The 13235-nt window shown below is 57.2% G+C and overlaps 2 protein-coding genes across 3 annotated transcripts in view; one reads left to right on the top strand and one right to left on the bottom strand.

The window, feature by feature from the left end:
* The window catches only part of PRPF6 (pre-mRNA processing factor 6), a 35890-nt gene extending 26489 nt beyond the window's left edge, over positions 1–9401 (bottom strand). The window contains exons 1-6 of one of the 2 annotated variants that reach the window (XM_067708803.1): positions 9019–9401; positions 5124–5292; positions 3807–3925; positions 1389–1467; positions 735–911; positions 357–512 (exon numbers count right to left, since the gene is read on the bottom strand). In XM_067708803.1, the coding sequence (XP_067564904.1) occupies positions 357–512; positions 735–911; positions 1389–1467; positions 3807–3925; positions 5124–5292; positions 9019–9386 (1068 nt within the window). In that variant the 5' untranslated portion in view covers positions 9387–9401. Of the gene's footprint in view, positions 1–356; positions 513–734; positions 912–1388; positions 1468–3806; positions 3926–5123; positions 5293–6841; positions 7037–9018 lie in introns of those variants that run through there. The other variant, XM_067708804.1, reaches the window with a different exon arrangement.
* Positions 8367–13053, top strand: SAMD10 (sterile alpha motif domain containing 10). The gene is made up of 6 exons (XM_067708805.1): positions 8367–8745; positions 10554–10735; positions 10816–10987; positions 11332–11472; positions 11699–11855; positions 12524–13053. The coding sequence occupies exons 1-5, from the start codon at positions 8382–8384 to the stop codon at positions 11719–11721; spliced, it is 882 nt and encodes a 293-aa protein (XP_067564906.1). The 5' UTR covers positions 8367–8381; the 3' UTR covers positions 11722–11855; positions 12524–13053.
* The last annotated feature ends 182 nt before the right edge of the window (positions 13054–13235 follow it).

Genomic DNA, 13235 nt, shown 5'->3' with positions numbered 1-13235 from the left:
GCACGTGGCTTGTCACGAGTGCCTGTCTGGGCTGCTCCTCAGGCAGCCCTCTGTCACCTGCCACAGACCCCAAGCCCCAAGGGAGCAGGAGAACCGCATCAGGTGGCCCTTCGCTGCTGGCACCGAATGCAGCACACCTGTGCCCGCCCTCTGGGTCGACACACGCACCAGCCTGCGTGCAGAATCCCATCACACTGTGTAATGGGACAGGGAATTGGACATGTCACAGGTCTGTTTAACATGTGACGAAGCCCTTCAAAGGGTGAACTTTTCACAAATATAAATTAGTTTTATAAGCAAAACAAAAATTCTTTAATATGATCTGTAGGAAAATAACGCATGACACGACCTCTCACCTGGCTCAGCCTCATGTCCATCAAAGTGTTCCTGGCTTGGCCGATCTTCCTCATGTCCAGCTCGCCTGTGCCGGGTGTCATCAATCCAGGTGTCATCCCACCTGGGTATGGGGTGTTCAGTCCGCCTGGATAGGGTGTGTTCAGACCTCCAAATTGCTGGGGAAGCAAGGACAAAACGCTGGCTTGCCTTTGCATGCATTTCATTCTCATCTCTGGAAACTCTTTCCACTGGAGCCCGACGTCTGAACCGTCGGACAGACTCAGCCGTGGCACAGCAGGAGCACATACTCCGGCTCCTCCAGCGCTGCCCCCGCCCCCCGTCCTGATCTGTCCGACCAGACACAAGGAGCCCCGTTTGCCTTCTCTGTGGGTACTCACAGTCTGCCGGGGATCTACTGAAGTGTGGTTCTCTCCAGTCTGTAAATGTTTGGCAAAGAAGCTGTCGGGAACGGGGGTCAGCTTCTCATAGCGGGGGTTCCGCTGCCGCTTGTTTCTGGCGTCGCCGACCTCAGGGATGCTCAGCCACTCTTCTTCTGTGACTTCTGCCAACTTCCTCTGGAAACACCCGGCCCCCAAACATTAATTCTCTGGCAGAATTGCACACGCACAAGAAAAATGATGTTCTCCCTGACCCCTATTGCCCAATTCATGATGCCTTAAGGACTCTGATGCAGACACGGTTTATCTACTTTGCTTAGAAAAATCAACCTGTTGGATCTGCTCTACTTCACTCAGATTTAAATTGTTCTGTCAAAGCCCAGGGAACACAGTTCAGAAAACCTGATGTCTAAATGGACATAGTTACAAAGTTACAAAGAAAATCAGCTCCTCTGTCCCCCCTTTTCTGGGGAGGAGAGCTTTTCTGCACACACACGTATAATTAAGCACACCCAAGCAGGGCCCTTCTTCTACCCTCTGAATTAAAGGAAGGGCAGAGTGAGCAAAGTTGTGCTCGTCTCATCAGCTGTGCCCCAGAGCGTCTGTTCTCCACTGGGAAGGCCACGAGGAACAGCAGGCCACCCATCTGCTCACTTTGAGATCTGAGAACTGCTGCTGGATTTTGGGGCGCTCCATACGGTATTTCTCAATTTCTTCTTTCTCCCTTTGCTCCCTAGAAGTAAAACGTGGGCACGTATTAGAAATCCTGGATGTCCATTCTGAAACAAAGTCACTTTATTATCCTTCCTAATTAAATCACCAAAAAGAGTAATTCCACACACTCAGCAGTTAAATCAAATCTATTTTAAGGCAACAATGGATACATTCACAAATAACTCAACTCGCTACCAGATAAAAACATGCAGAACTCACTAAAATAAAAAGCAAGTTGTATTACTCCATTAAATACCTGCATTTAAACACAAGTATATTTACTGCTTTAAAATTCTATAAAGTCCCAAAGGTAGGGCCATCCTCTGAATAACTCAGCTCAGAAGAAAAGCTGAACCGTTGTCCTAGTTGTCCATCCAAATGGGTTCCTGGTGACTTAGGACCAGGTCACACGTGAACTCAAAGAGCCGTGGGCAATGGTGACAAAGTATCGACCAAGTTAGGCAAACCGGAGTAGACATGAGCCCGGCAGCCAGGGCTTCCCAACGCTGAGATTTATATTTCCCTCCACAAGGTCAGACAGGAACTTGAATGCGTTGTGAATAACGACGTGCTTGGAAAAGACAAACACCTCTCGACCGGCTGGAAACAGCCTGGCACCACAGCTCCTGATGGGAAGCAGCTCACACAGATACCGTCAGGTTTTCTGGCCAAAGATGCTCCACTGATCTGAATTAAGCCTCAGGCTCCAACTTCCAATCCACAGGAAACGCTGAGAGCGCAACAAGTGAAAGGGTGCCACGAGGAGGTGGGCAGTCGTTCCGTAAAGGGGTGGTGGTGGCTAGGGGACATGCCTGAGCAGTGGTGCTGACTGCGTCATGGCTCGTAAAAAGCAGTTCTACAAAGTTCTGCGGACAAGCAGGGAACAGTGGATGTGGACTGGCTACCAGGTAACAAGGATGGACTGCTCAGCGCCAGGGCGAACTGACCCCAACGGGAGCCAGCAAAGCCCACCTGCAGAAGCAGAAGAAGCGAAAGTGCAAACCGAATAGTGCGGACTACGTGGGGGCACACGCCTGTCTGCTACGCTGTTCCTTCTGCTCTTTTGTATTGTGAAAAGTTTTCAAAAGCCAACCACTTCCCTAAAACCACTTAATACAACAATTTTCTGTATGTATCCACATCACTCAGATTTTTTTAATGAATGAATTCCAGAAGATTGGAATCAAGTCTTCTTTAATATGCAAAACCACCAAATTACGATACGTATAAGTTCATGCACATTGATTAAATAACATGCTTTTAAAAAACTCCCCTGAAGAACGGTACTTCACTCTTCTAATATGATTTTGAGAAAACTAAAAATTCTACAAGTTATGAAAAGAAAACTGTATGTATAATGAGCAATAGAAAGAAAAAAGTAAACCAAAATGTTAACTGTCACCTTCCAGGCTTGTGAATAAACATTACTTACACTTAAACTTATTGTCCTAATATTCTAGAGTGAGAATGCATTCTTTTTGTAGTAAAAAATATAAACATGTTATGAAGCAATAAAACTTATCATAGTTTGCAGGATCCTATGTTGACTTTGCATATATTTCCCCAGAAAATGACAAGGAATCAGAAAGTTGCCAATGAGGTAACATCAAGGACAGACGTGCTGGGCCAAGTTCAATCCAACACACCCACCTGAGAGCCCCAGAGGCAAAACAGGAGGGCTCTGCGGGGGAGTGGTCTTCCCCCAACGGACCCCCAGGAACAGAGGGTGCCCCTCCCACAGCCTGCATGGGCCTCGCACCCTCCAGCTCACTGGAGTCCGTCCCCACCAGCCCAGCTCAACAATGACCTGTGCAGTAAGATTCTCAAGACACAGCCGCATGCCCACGAGGACTGCAATGGTCATTTGCCATCTTCAGTGAACCTCCAAATTACTTAATATACACTCATCAACATCACCACGCCCATTTCAAAGATGGTAACCCTGATGCATAGGCAGAATAATCCCCCAAATTCTGTCGATTTCTGGGAAGTCAAACACGGAGTTCCTAAGCTCTCCACTCCAGTCCCCAGCGCCCAAGGCTACTGTGCAACAGTCCAGGGTTTTCCAAGTGTGGCTGCCACAGACCAAGCCCCAGGCAGCCTCAAAGCTGAGCAGACACATCTCCTATTCTTGCAAATTTTCTCCAAGTCTGAAATAAATCGAAACAAAACTTTCTGGGACTTCCCAGGCAGTCCAGCAGTTAAGACTCTGCGCTTCCACTGCACGGGGCACGGGTTTGATCCCTGGTCGGGGAACTAAGATCCCGCAGGCCACACGGTGCAGCCCAAAAACAAACAAACAAACGCTTTTTTTTAAGTTGGATAAACACAGCATGAAGAGCGGACAATTTGTCTTACCTTCTCTCTTTCCTTCTTTCGTCCATCCTTTTATCCAGGGCTGCATAGATAGCATCTGCCTCCTCGTCATCTTTTTCGTAGGGCCCACTTGAGAAGAGGCTCCCAGCATAGCCGTTAAACTGAGAACCAAACAACATACTTAGTGTCAGCTTTTCTCCAATGCGACCCCCACCAACAGAAACATCAATGATAGAACACGTCTAGCTGCAAAATGGTTGCTCAACAATTTTTTTCAATCAATCGACCCCAAACTGAAGGATAACAAAATGGCTGATGAGTACTCTTCAGAGTTGCCAAGGGCATGAAAGAGAGAGTATGCACACCGACCAGCGGACACTAAGGAGGCACAACTAAATGCAGCGCAGGGTCCTGGGCCAGAAGTAGGACACGGGTGGAAAACCCAGTGGAATTCAAGTAAGATCTACAGGTTAGTTAATATTGCTGCGTCAGTGTTAACTTCCTGGTTTCAATAACAGTACTAGGGTGCACGGAATACCCAATTCAATATCCTGGGATAAACCGTAGTGGAAAAGAATGTATATATCTGTATAACCGAGTCACTTTGCTGTACAGCAGAAAGTAATACAACGTTGTAAATCAACTATACCTCAAAATAAAAACAAAGATAAAGTAAATAAAAATTTAAAAAATAGGGACTTCCCTGGCGGTCCAGTGGTTAAGACTCCGTGCTTCCACTGCAGGGGGCACTGGTTCGATCCCTGGTCAGGGAACTAAGATCCCACATGCCATGCGGTGCGACCAAAAAAAATGAAAGTTTTAAAAAATTTACAAATAAAAAAATAATAATAGTACTAGGGTCATGTGAGATGGGGAGAAACTTGTGAAGAGTATGCAGGAAGTCTCCACATTATTTTTGAAAGTTCTCTGTAACTTTAAAATTACTCGAAACTGAATTTTTAAGAAACTTTTCTCTGAGGAAAAACGCCGCCTGTTGTAGCATGTCTGTAAAAGACCTCAGCAGCCCGGACACGAATTCATTAAGAAAACAAGCGCTAAAGCAAAAGGGGCAAATATTACCAATTCCACTTAAAGCTTTCATCATTAAAGACCAGCCAAGACACAGCAGCAACGCAACAGTTCTAACATGTGCCAGTGCATCTCTTCTGAAGAGACCACAGAGGGCACATTTCCTCATATTTTTCCTGCTCCCCTCTCAAACTCTGTTTGAGCTATCCCCTATCCCCTGACTAGCTGGAACAGGCAATGGACCCACCACTCCAAGCCACTCATAACAGATGCCAACAGCACACTGGGTTAAGAACGTGGACGCTGGCCGGGGAGCCCCTCACAAGTCACCTCATCATAGTTGGTGTCATTGAGGTCCTCATCATCGTCATCCGCAGCCTGGCTCTTCTTCATCTGGTCCCCGACAGTCCTCTTGCCTGGGGGCGCATGGCGGTCATCCACGGGATCATTGGCATCCCGGGCAGGCCCGATGTCCGAGCGGGTGGTGAAGCCAGTGGCACTGCAGGAGACCCCAAGATGCCCATTTATTTGAGTGGCCTTGTTCCTGTGCCAAGACCCTCCGCAGCTGTCACCTGATGACACCTCTTTTTCTAACTCCTCCGGGAAACCCCCAAAGAGCCCAGAAGCAGTGAACTCCACACAGCTGTCCTCTTCAAGAGAGAAACCTGAGAAGGTTCTGAGGCTACCTTCTGCCACCCCACATTCTCCTTGAAGGAGGTTCCCCCGGGCACCAGACCCCTCTGCTCCCAGGTCACAGTCTCCCGTTTCCCACAATCTGCCAAGCAGCCCTCTCTCTGAATCCAACCAGGCCCCCAAACCCAACGTGGCCCAGTCGGAGTTCCCCTTCTGTGCCTGCCCTACAGTTGCTCTGGGTCGTTTCAGCCGATGGTGGCAGTGCCGTCCCAGGTACCACGGCATCAGCTTTGCCTCCCTCTCCCTCCCATCTGTCTCTAAATTCTACGGGGTCTACCGCCAAAATCCCTCCTCCGAGACCATGACTCCCATCACAGCTGGGACCCAAGTTAGCTACCCCCGCGCGGAGCTTTCCTCTGCTTCAGCACAGCTCTGAGCACAGCGTACTGAGGTGTCTACTTCTCCAGTGCCTACAGGGGCTCCGGTCCCTCCGCCCCTGCAGCTCCACGCCACCCACCGCACGTCCCACCCACACAGACTCCTCACAGTTCCTTCCTCTTCCTCCACACCTCATCTTCCTTCTCAAATGCCCAACACACAAAGCAGCAGTTTCTCCTCTAACCCTGCCACGTCTGTACACCCCTACGTCCTTCTGAACTTGGCTCAGACGTTGATCGCTGGAACCCCAGAATTCTAAATCTGTTCCTCTTTATGTACTTATTTATGCAAACATCTCATCTCCCCTAGTAAACTGCAGGTCCTCTGAAGACACTGTCAAGATCTTAGACTTGTGTGTGCCCCAGATAACGCTGGACGTAATACTCCCAACAAGAGAAACCTGATCAAACGAATAACAAACACGGTGATGATGCCTGCTCACGTACTCAACAATACATGGTAGTCATCTGACCTGGGGGACCCAGTCACAAGGCTCACAGATGCCATCCCTACCCCTGGGGAGTAGAGAGTCTGAAGAAGCATTAATGTGACCACCAGCACCTCAGAGGAAGAATGAGGTACCACCGTGAGAGGCCACACAGAGGACTCCAGCCCGGATCGTGGTTAGAGAATCAGTCACGCTCAAGCCAAGAATGGGGGGGGGGGGGGGCCGGTCTGCCCGGCCTGGGGCGGGGGAGGGTAGCCACAGAGCTCCGACTACGGGACGGAGATTTGCGTCCTCGCCACGGCAGACTCGCAAGACGGTGCTGCCACCCACCCCGGGGACAGAAACCGGGCTCAGAGTCGTCGCTTCAAACCCAAGCGTCCCGCCTCCTAGGGGCAGACAGCCTCCCTCGGGTCGGCTCTAACCCAGAGCGCCGTTCTTCCCACCAAGATCAGGCCAATCCCGCGCCATCCCTGTTCTCGTCCTCCCCGTCGCTGTCGGCGGCCGCCCAGACCCGGGCCCCAGGCCTCACCCGCGGCCCAGCCCCGGCACGTAGCCGAGCGGGGCGGGCATGCCCAAGAACGGCTTCTTCTTCTTGTTCATGGCGCCGGTGACGGCGACGGCCAAGAAGGGAAGGGATGGAGGCCGCGGCCGGAGGCGAAAAACCACACACGTCCGAGGCTCTGTAACAGGAAGGACCGCTGCCCGCGTCACCCGCGCCCCGGAAGCAGAGCGCGTGGTCCCACGTAGCCCCGCCCACCGCGCATTCCCTGGGCGGAAGTTCCCGAAACTCGACTTCCGGCGGCTCCCGGCGGCTCTGGACCGCGGCTAAGGGGACAGAGACGCGGCGAGCGCATGTGCTGTAGCGCCCGCTCCTGGTGCGGCGGGCAGGCGATGTGCTCCAGGACTAGCCCTGGGGGACCTCAAAACTGAGCAGGGGCGGCCCTGCTTACTGCGTGTTTTCGATGCATTTCTGAGACCTGCCTGTACGAGCAGGACCCATGGGTCCCCTTCCTCCTTGAGCCTCCCACCCTGCCCTTCAGAGTCGCCTTGGCCCCGGGGCAGGGCCTAACACACCTGAGCAGACTGCACACCTAGCCGACTGTGTAGGGCTTGTGCGGGGTGTATGTGTCCTGATGGCGGTACAGACTGCTGCCCTAGCTCTCCGCGCTCAGATTCCTGGCCCAGTTCCGGCCCCGCCCACACCCCCACCATACCCTGAACATTCCGGTGATTCCGGTGACCGTGAGAGCCCAGACCCTAGAGAGCTAACTGACGAAAATAAATAAATGCAGCAGAACAAGTCAGTATGTGGGCACGGGCGGTCACAGCATGTGGGTGAATTCCGTGTGTGCTGGTGCGCACGGGTGCAAGTCCGACCACCCGTGCTCGTATTTTAGGTGGACACGCGGGACGGTTATCTGGATACTGTGTGTCCATGTGCACCTTCGCTCAGGTGGCGGTGGGACATTCTTTGGTCCCCACATACACCTGGGGAGAGCCCTTGGGCTCCTGGCAGAGCAGGCAAAAAGCTGGTCACAAGTCTAGCCTTCTGCTGGACCAGGCAGTCCCCAGCCTACCCTAACACTTCTCACTGGGGTCCTGAAGCAAGCACACCCCCCCTGCCTGCTGCAGCCCCCTCGGGGTTTCTCTCTCCTCCCTGTCCCCAGCCTACCCCTGTTCGGTGCCACATCCTGGGCACTGAGCCAGATTCTGGGGCTACAGAGGGAAGGGGAGAGACCCTGATGTCCTCCTGAAGTTCACAGAGTGGGGAGGGGGAGGTAAGGGCGCGTCAAACTGGCTTCTCTGGGGAAGCAAGTGCCCATTCGAGAGAGAAACCTCCAGAGAGGTCTGGAGAATGCATGAATAAAGGAATGAGTAAGTAAATTGACAAAGGAGAATGGAGGGAAGTGGTGGGTCTGGCCCTTGACCTAGGCCCCATGGGGCAGAGGGTCCCAGGAGCAGGTAGGATACCCCCTCCTCTCCATATGCAGAGAGGGCTAAGGCACCCTCAGATGCTCCTGCAGACGCCTGGACCCCGGGCGGCCGCACAGTCACTCGTCCTTGGCGCCATGCCCAGGTGCGCACAGCCGCCCCTTGCCCCGGCAGACGCCCTCCGCGCTCGCACATCCGCGCGCCGCCGACACCCCTCGGAGCTCCCGGAGCGCGCCCCGCTCTCAGGGATCGGCAGCAGGTGCCTCGCCGCGCAGACTCGCCGGGCGCGGGGACCGGCTCGGGCGCGGGGCCGGCTGGGGCGGGGCAGCGGCGCGCGTTCCCCGCCGGCCACACGGGCCGCCCTGCGCCCGGCGAGGGGCGTGTGCACCGGCTGGGGACCCGCGGGCCCCATGTTCACGGAGCTGAGGACCAAGCCGAGCCCCCCGCGAGGCCGCGCCGGGGCTGTGCGCGCCGGATTCGGGGAGCGCCGGGATGTGGACGGTGAGCAGGGCTGGACCCGGGCGCGGAGCTATCGCGGTCTGGGGGCTCGAGGACCGGAGGGACAGGGCCGGGTCCTAGCGAAGTCCAAACTCCAGCCGCGCTCGGAGTAGGGGGCGCGTCCCGGCCGAACGGGGTTCCCAGTGTCTTTATCCCGCGCTGGGGCGAGGGCGGGGGTGGGGGGCGGCGGTCAGGCCTTGGGGATCGGCGCGCCCTGGTTTGGGGGAGGTGACCCGCCGAGGCTCCTGTCCCAGGCTAGCACCACCCCGCGGTCACCTTTTCCTTCGCGCGGGTAAAACCTTCCCCGGCCCCTGCAGTGGGGCCCAGAGGGGGTCCCCGCCCCATTTCCTCCTGGAATTCTGACGTTGGGGCTGGAAAGGAGGGACGGACCGACAGACGAACGGAGAGCCCTCCCCCAGCGCGGGCAGGAAATGGGCGGGGCCCGGCTGGCCCAGGACAGGTGCGGCGCGGGCTGAGGCGTCCGACTGGTTCTCCCGCCTGGAGGCCCCTCCAGGCGAAGCCCTGAGACCCGGGGTCCCTCCCCCGAAACGTGCCTGCTTAGAATGAGTCTCCTCCCACCGTACTAGAACCACCCTCGGCCACGCCCTCTGTCTGACCCCAGACCTCAAATTCAGAGTTGCCATCCAATTCCAAAGTTGTAAGAACGGGGAGGGAGGAGGGGGTGGAAGATGTGGGTTTCCCTCATTACTGAAACCTCCTGGGCACATCACCAAGCCCTGCCCTCAGTGGGGGTGAGGGGCTGTGTCTGTGGTAGGAGGGTCACTAATTCTCCTGCTGAGGACGTGGGGGAAGGACCCCGGCCTGGGAACCCGATCCTGCCTGCTGAGTCAGGGCGTGGATGCTGTAAGACGGGGCAAGGCTGGGCCCTGCTTCCTGTCTCTCCCCAGGGCTCTGTTGACTTGTGGACACCACACGGAGCCTTCATCCATCCATTCAGTCATTCACAATGTTTCTGGGCACCTCCTGTGTCCCAAGACCTGTGCAAGGCCTTGGGAGGGGTCAGTCCGGGTGTCTACCCTCCCCTGACTCCTGTCAGCCACCAGCACAGAAATGATGGTAAAACTAAAAGGTGATGAGCGTAACGAAGCCGGCGTGGGGAGAGAAAGCACAAGGAGTCAGCCTGGGTCCCCGAGCGCGCGCGTGCAGCCTGTGTGCTGTGCTGACGCTGCCATGCACGGGAGCTGCCCTGGGCCAGGGGGCCTGCAGGAAGGGGCAGCAGGAACCTTGTGGGCTTGCCCAGAGTTCAGCCTTCTTCTCGTTCACAAGTCACAGCCAGTGAGCACAGCAGGACAGAGGCCAAGCCTCCAAGGAACGCCAGGTGGGGCTGCAGGGACCAGGTGCCTTCGACGACCACGTGGGCAGGCAGCCCAGCCACAGGGGTCTCCCCACAGCACAGAGTCTCCCAGGACGCTGGGGCCGCGTTTCCTCACAGGCAAGCCCTGTGCGTGCGTGCGCCCTGGTCTGATGTGGCTCTGCCAGCCCAAGGAGAAGACCAGGGCCGTCCCAGGAGAGCCCCACCTGGTTCTGAGTGTGAGGCTCCCTGGTGGCCACGTCTCTCTCTAATTAAACAGAATCCATCCTGCTCCCCAGAGCACAAACTATGCTTCTTGAAGGTGGAGTTCTCAGGACAGCTCGCGCACACTTCCTTCTCTTTGGGGAGGCTTGGGAACCCCTAATTGGGAACGTGCCTCTCCTCTTCCGTGGAGGAAAGATGGGCTGAGCAGGAAGCCGGATCACAGGGAGGGAGCCCCTGCCTCTGACCGCTGTGACCAGGCACCCCTGCTTTGCAGCCACTGCCCACTTCAGCTTCTGCCGGACCCTCCTGGAGCACACGGTGTCGGCCGAGAGCATCCCCTGCCCCCTGCCTCGGACCCCGGGCACCAGCCTCACGTGGCACGACTCCCGCAGCCAGAGGGCAGCTGGCAGCCGGCAGGTCAAGCTCCTTCAGCAGCCCGGCACCGAGGCCCCCCAGGTACCCACCCACACACTACACCCACCTCAGTCCCCGCCCTCCTTGCCACCCCACTCCACCGGCCACCCCTCTTCCCACAGGGCCGGCTGTACTCTGACCACGATGGCCTGTACCACACAAGCCCCTCCCTGGGTGGCCTGACGAGGCCCGTGGTCCTGTGGAGTCAGCAGGACGTCTGCAAGTGGCTCAAGAAGCACTGTCCCCACAACTACCTCGTCTACGTGGAGGCCTTCTCCCAGCACGCCATCACCGGTGCCGTGGGGGCTGGGGGGCTGGGGTGTGGCGGGGGCGGGCTCCCCGGAGAGCCTTCTCCCCCTCCCCTCTCTCTTCTGCTTCCTCCCCAGTCGGCCTCTCCCGTCTGGGGCTTTGTCTCTGTTTCCGTCGTCGCCTGGCTTTGCTCTGCTCAGCCACCATTCCTCCTTGCCCTCCCTCCGCCTCTCTCCCTCTCTTGCCCTGTCTCTCTGAGTCTCTCTCTGCATGTCTGTCTCTGCCCACCCGACCCATCTCTTCCTCTCTCTGCCTTCTCTCTCTCCGCCTTTGCTCTCGAAACCCTTTGGATGGCAACCTCGGCTCAACCCCTCTCCCCTCCCTCCCAGGCCGGGCACTGCTGCGGCTGAACGCGGAGAAGCTGCAACGGATGGGGCTGGCGCAGGAGGCGCAGCGGCAGGAGGTGCTGCAGCAGCTGCTGCGCCTGCAGGTGCGCGAGGAGGGGCGGAGCCTGCAGCTGCTCAGCCAAGGTCAGTGGGAGGAGCCAGGAATGCCCACGGGTTCAGAAAGGCCTGGGGGGGCTGGGCCTCGAGGCCCGGAGTGCAGGGTGGGTGGGTTGACCTCAGGAGGGTGGCCAGGGACCCCAGTAAGGGCTGTCCTGCACCTGGGCTGTCCAGTAAGGGCTGTCCTGCACCTGGGGCGAGAGGGGATGACGCCAGAGGTCCCCGACCCTCCTCACCCCCCTTCGCCCCACAGCTTCCTTCGGAAACATGTCCTAGCTGCTGCCTAGGCTTGAACGCCGGACCTCAGCACTGTGACCGGTGCCCCTGACGAGCACGAGGCAGAGCTGGCCGTGCAGCCCCTCTCAGACCCCGCGTGACGCCCCAGGGGCCAAGCCCAGCCCCATGGACAGGTGGGACGAGCGTCGCCACCTCCAGCCACCTCTGGTTGTGCACTCCGGGCAGGGCCTGGGAGTGGGCGGGCGGGCAGGCAGGGGCTGCTTGAGTGGGGCCCTTCCTCCCAGGACCTGAGCCCAGGCCCACCCCCTGGTGCTGCTGGCAGCATGCAGGGCAGCCACCTGGGGCCAGAGCCGGTTTGGACACCCCCAGCCTCCCAAGGAGTCTGTTTATTTATATTCCCTTCGCCGGCACCCTCCATCGCCTGCTGAGTCACGCGTCTTCTAGGCACCCTGCCCTCGCCCAGGGCCAGAGGTCTGCCCCCTCGCCCCGTTTACGCCCTCCCCCAGCCCCTAGAGGACTGCCACACAGGTGGGGTAAACTGCCAAGGTTCCCTTTGGTGTGTGGCCCTCCCCGTCCTTGCCCAGAGAACGGTCAGTGGCCCAGCCCAGCCAGCCACCGTGCCAAGGGCTCTCACTCATTTTTGAAACCCTTATCACGCCCCCATCTACTCACGGGGACTGGGACACACGCCCAAGGCCTGACCCCAGGAGGACCCCACGCCCAGTGCCAGGCTCACCTGTGTCCTGGCCTTAGGTTGGGGGACGGCTCCCTCCTCCCAGGGTCACGGAGACTGCCTTCCAGGCTTAGTCATGGGTGGGTGTTCCCACTGCCCCTTTCCCAGGAGAACCCGGATCCACACAAGAACTGTTCTGACAGCTGCAGCCCCCATGCCCACCCAGTGGAGACCCAGCCAGCACCTGAGCAACCACTCGTGGGCCCAGCAGAGGGATAGCTAGGGCAGTCCTGGCAGCCCCACCCTCTTGCACCTCTGCCCACTCAACCCCCTGGGGATTCTGAAAATCTTGGAGACAGATGGGGCTGAGCCACCAGATCCCAAGCCGCGCCCTGTGCCAGCCTCAGGATGGGAGGTTGGTTGTTGCAGGTCCCATGTGGAATTTGAACAACTGGCCTGGTGCCCCCCATCCCGTGCGCCTCCCCATGGGAAGCCCCTCATCCTGCCCGGCTGCCCTGAATATCCCTGGCCACCTCATGCCATCACGACATGACCCTTTCCAGGGAGCCCTTCCTGTCTCTCTCCCCTTTTCCCTCCCTGTCTTGGACCCTCAGCCCCGCTGTGTTCCTGTCTTATCTTCCTTGTTTTGCGCTTTTTTATATTCTGACAAAAAAATCAGAAATAAATTTGGTTCTCAAGTGCCGCGAGTGTGGTGTCTGACTCTGGCCACCCAGGCATGTGGGGGACGCTCAGAGCCTTGAGTGGGGCCTGGGCCTGGGAGGAGGGGGCGCCTGGGCCAGCTGCCTCCAGCTGGGGCCACCAGGGGGCAGTGGTGTCCCATCCTGGTGCGGCGCCTGTGTACCCCAGGCCCCTGCTGGCC

This window comes from Pseudorca crassidens, chromosome 15 (genome assembly GCF_039906515.1).
Source record: "Pseudorca crassidens isolate mPseCra1 chromosome 15, mPseCra1.hap1, whole genome shotgun sequence".
Lineage (NCBI taxonomy): Eukaryota > Metazoa > Chordata > Mammalia > Artiodactyla > Delphinidae > Pseudorca > Pseudorca crassidens.
This window is presented reverse-complemented; position numbering and strand designations above follow the sequence as displayed.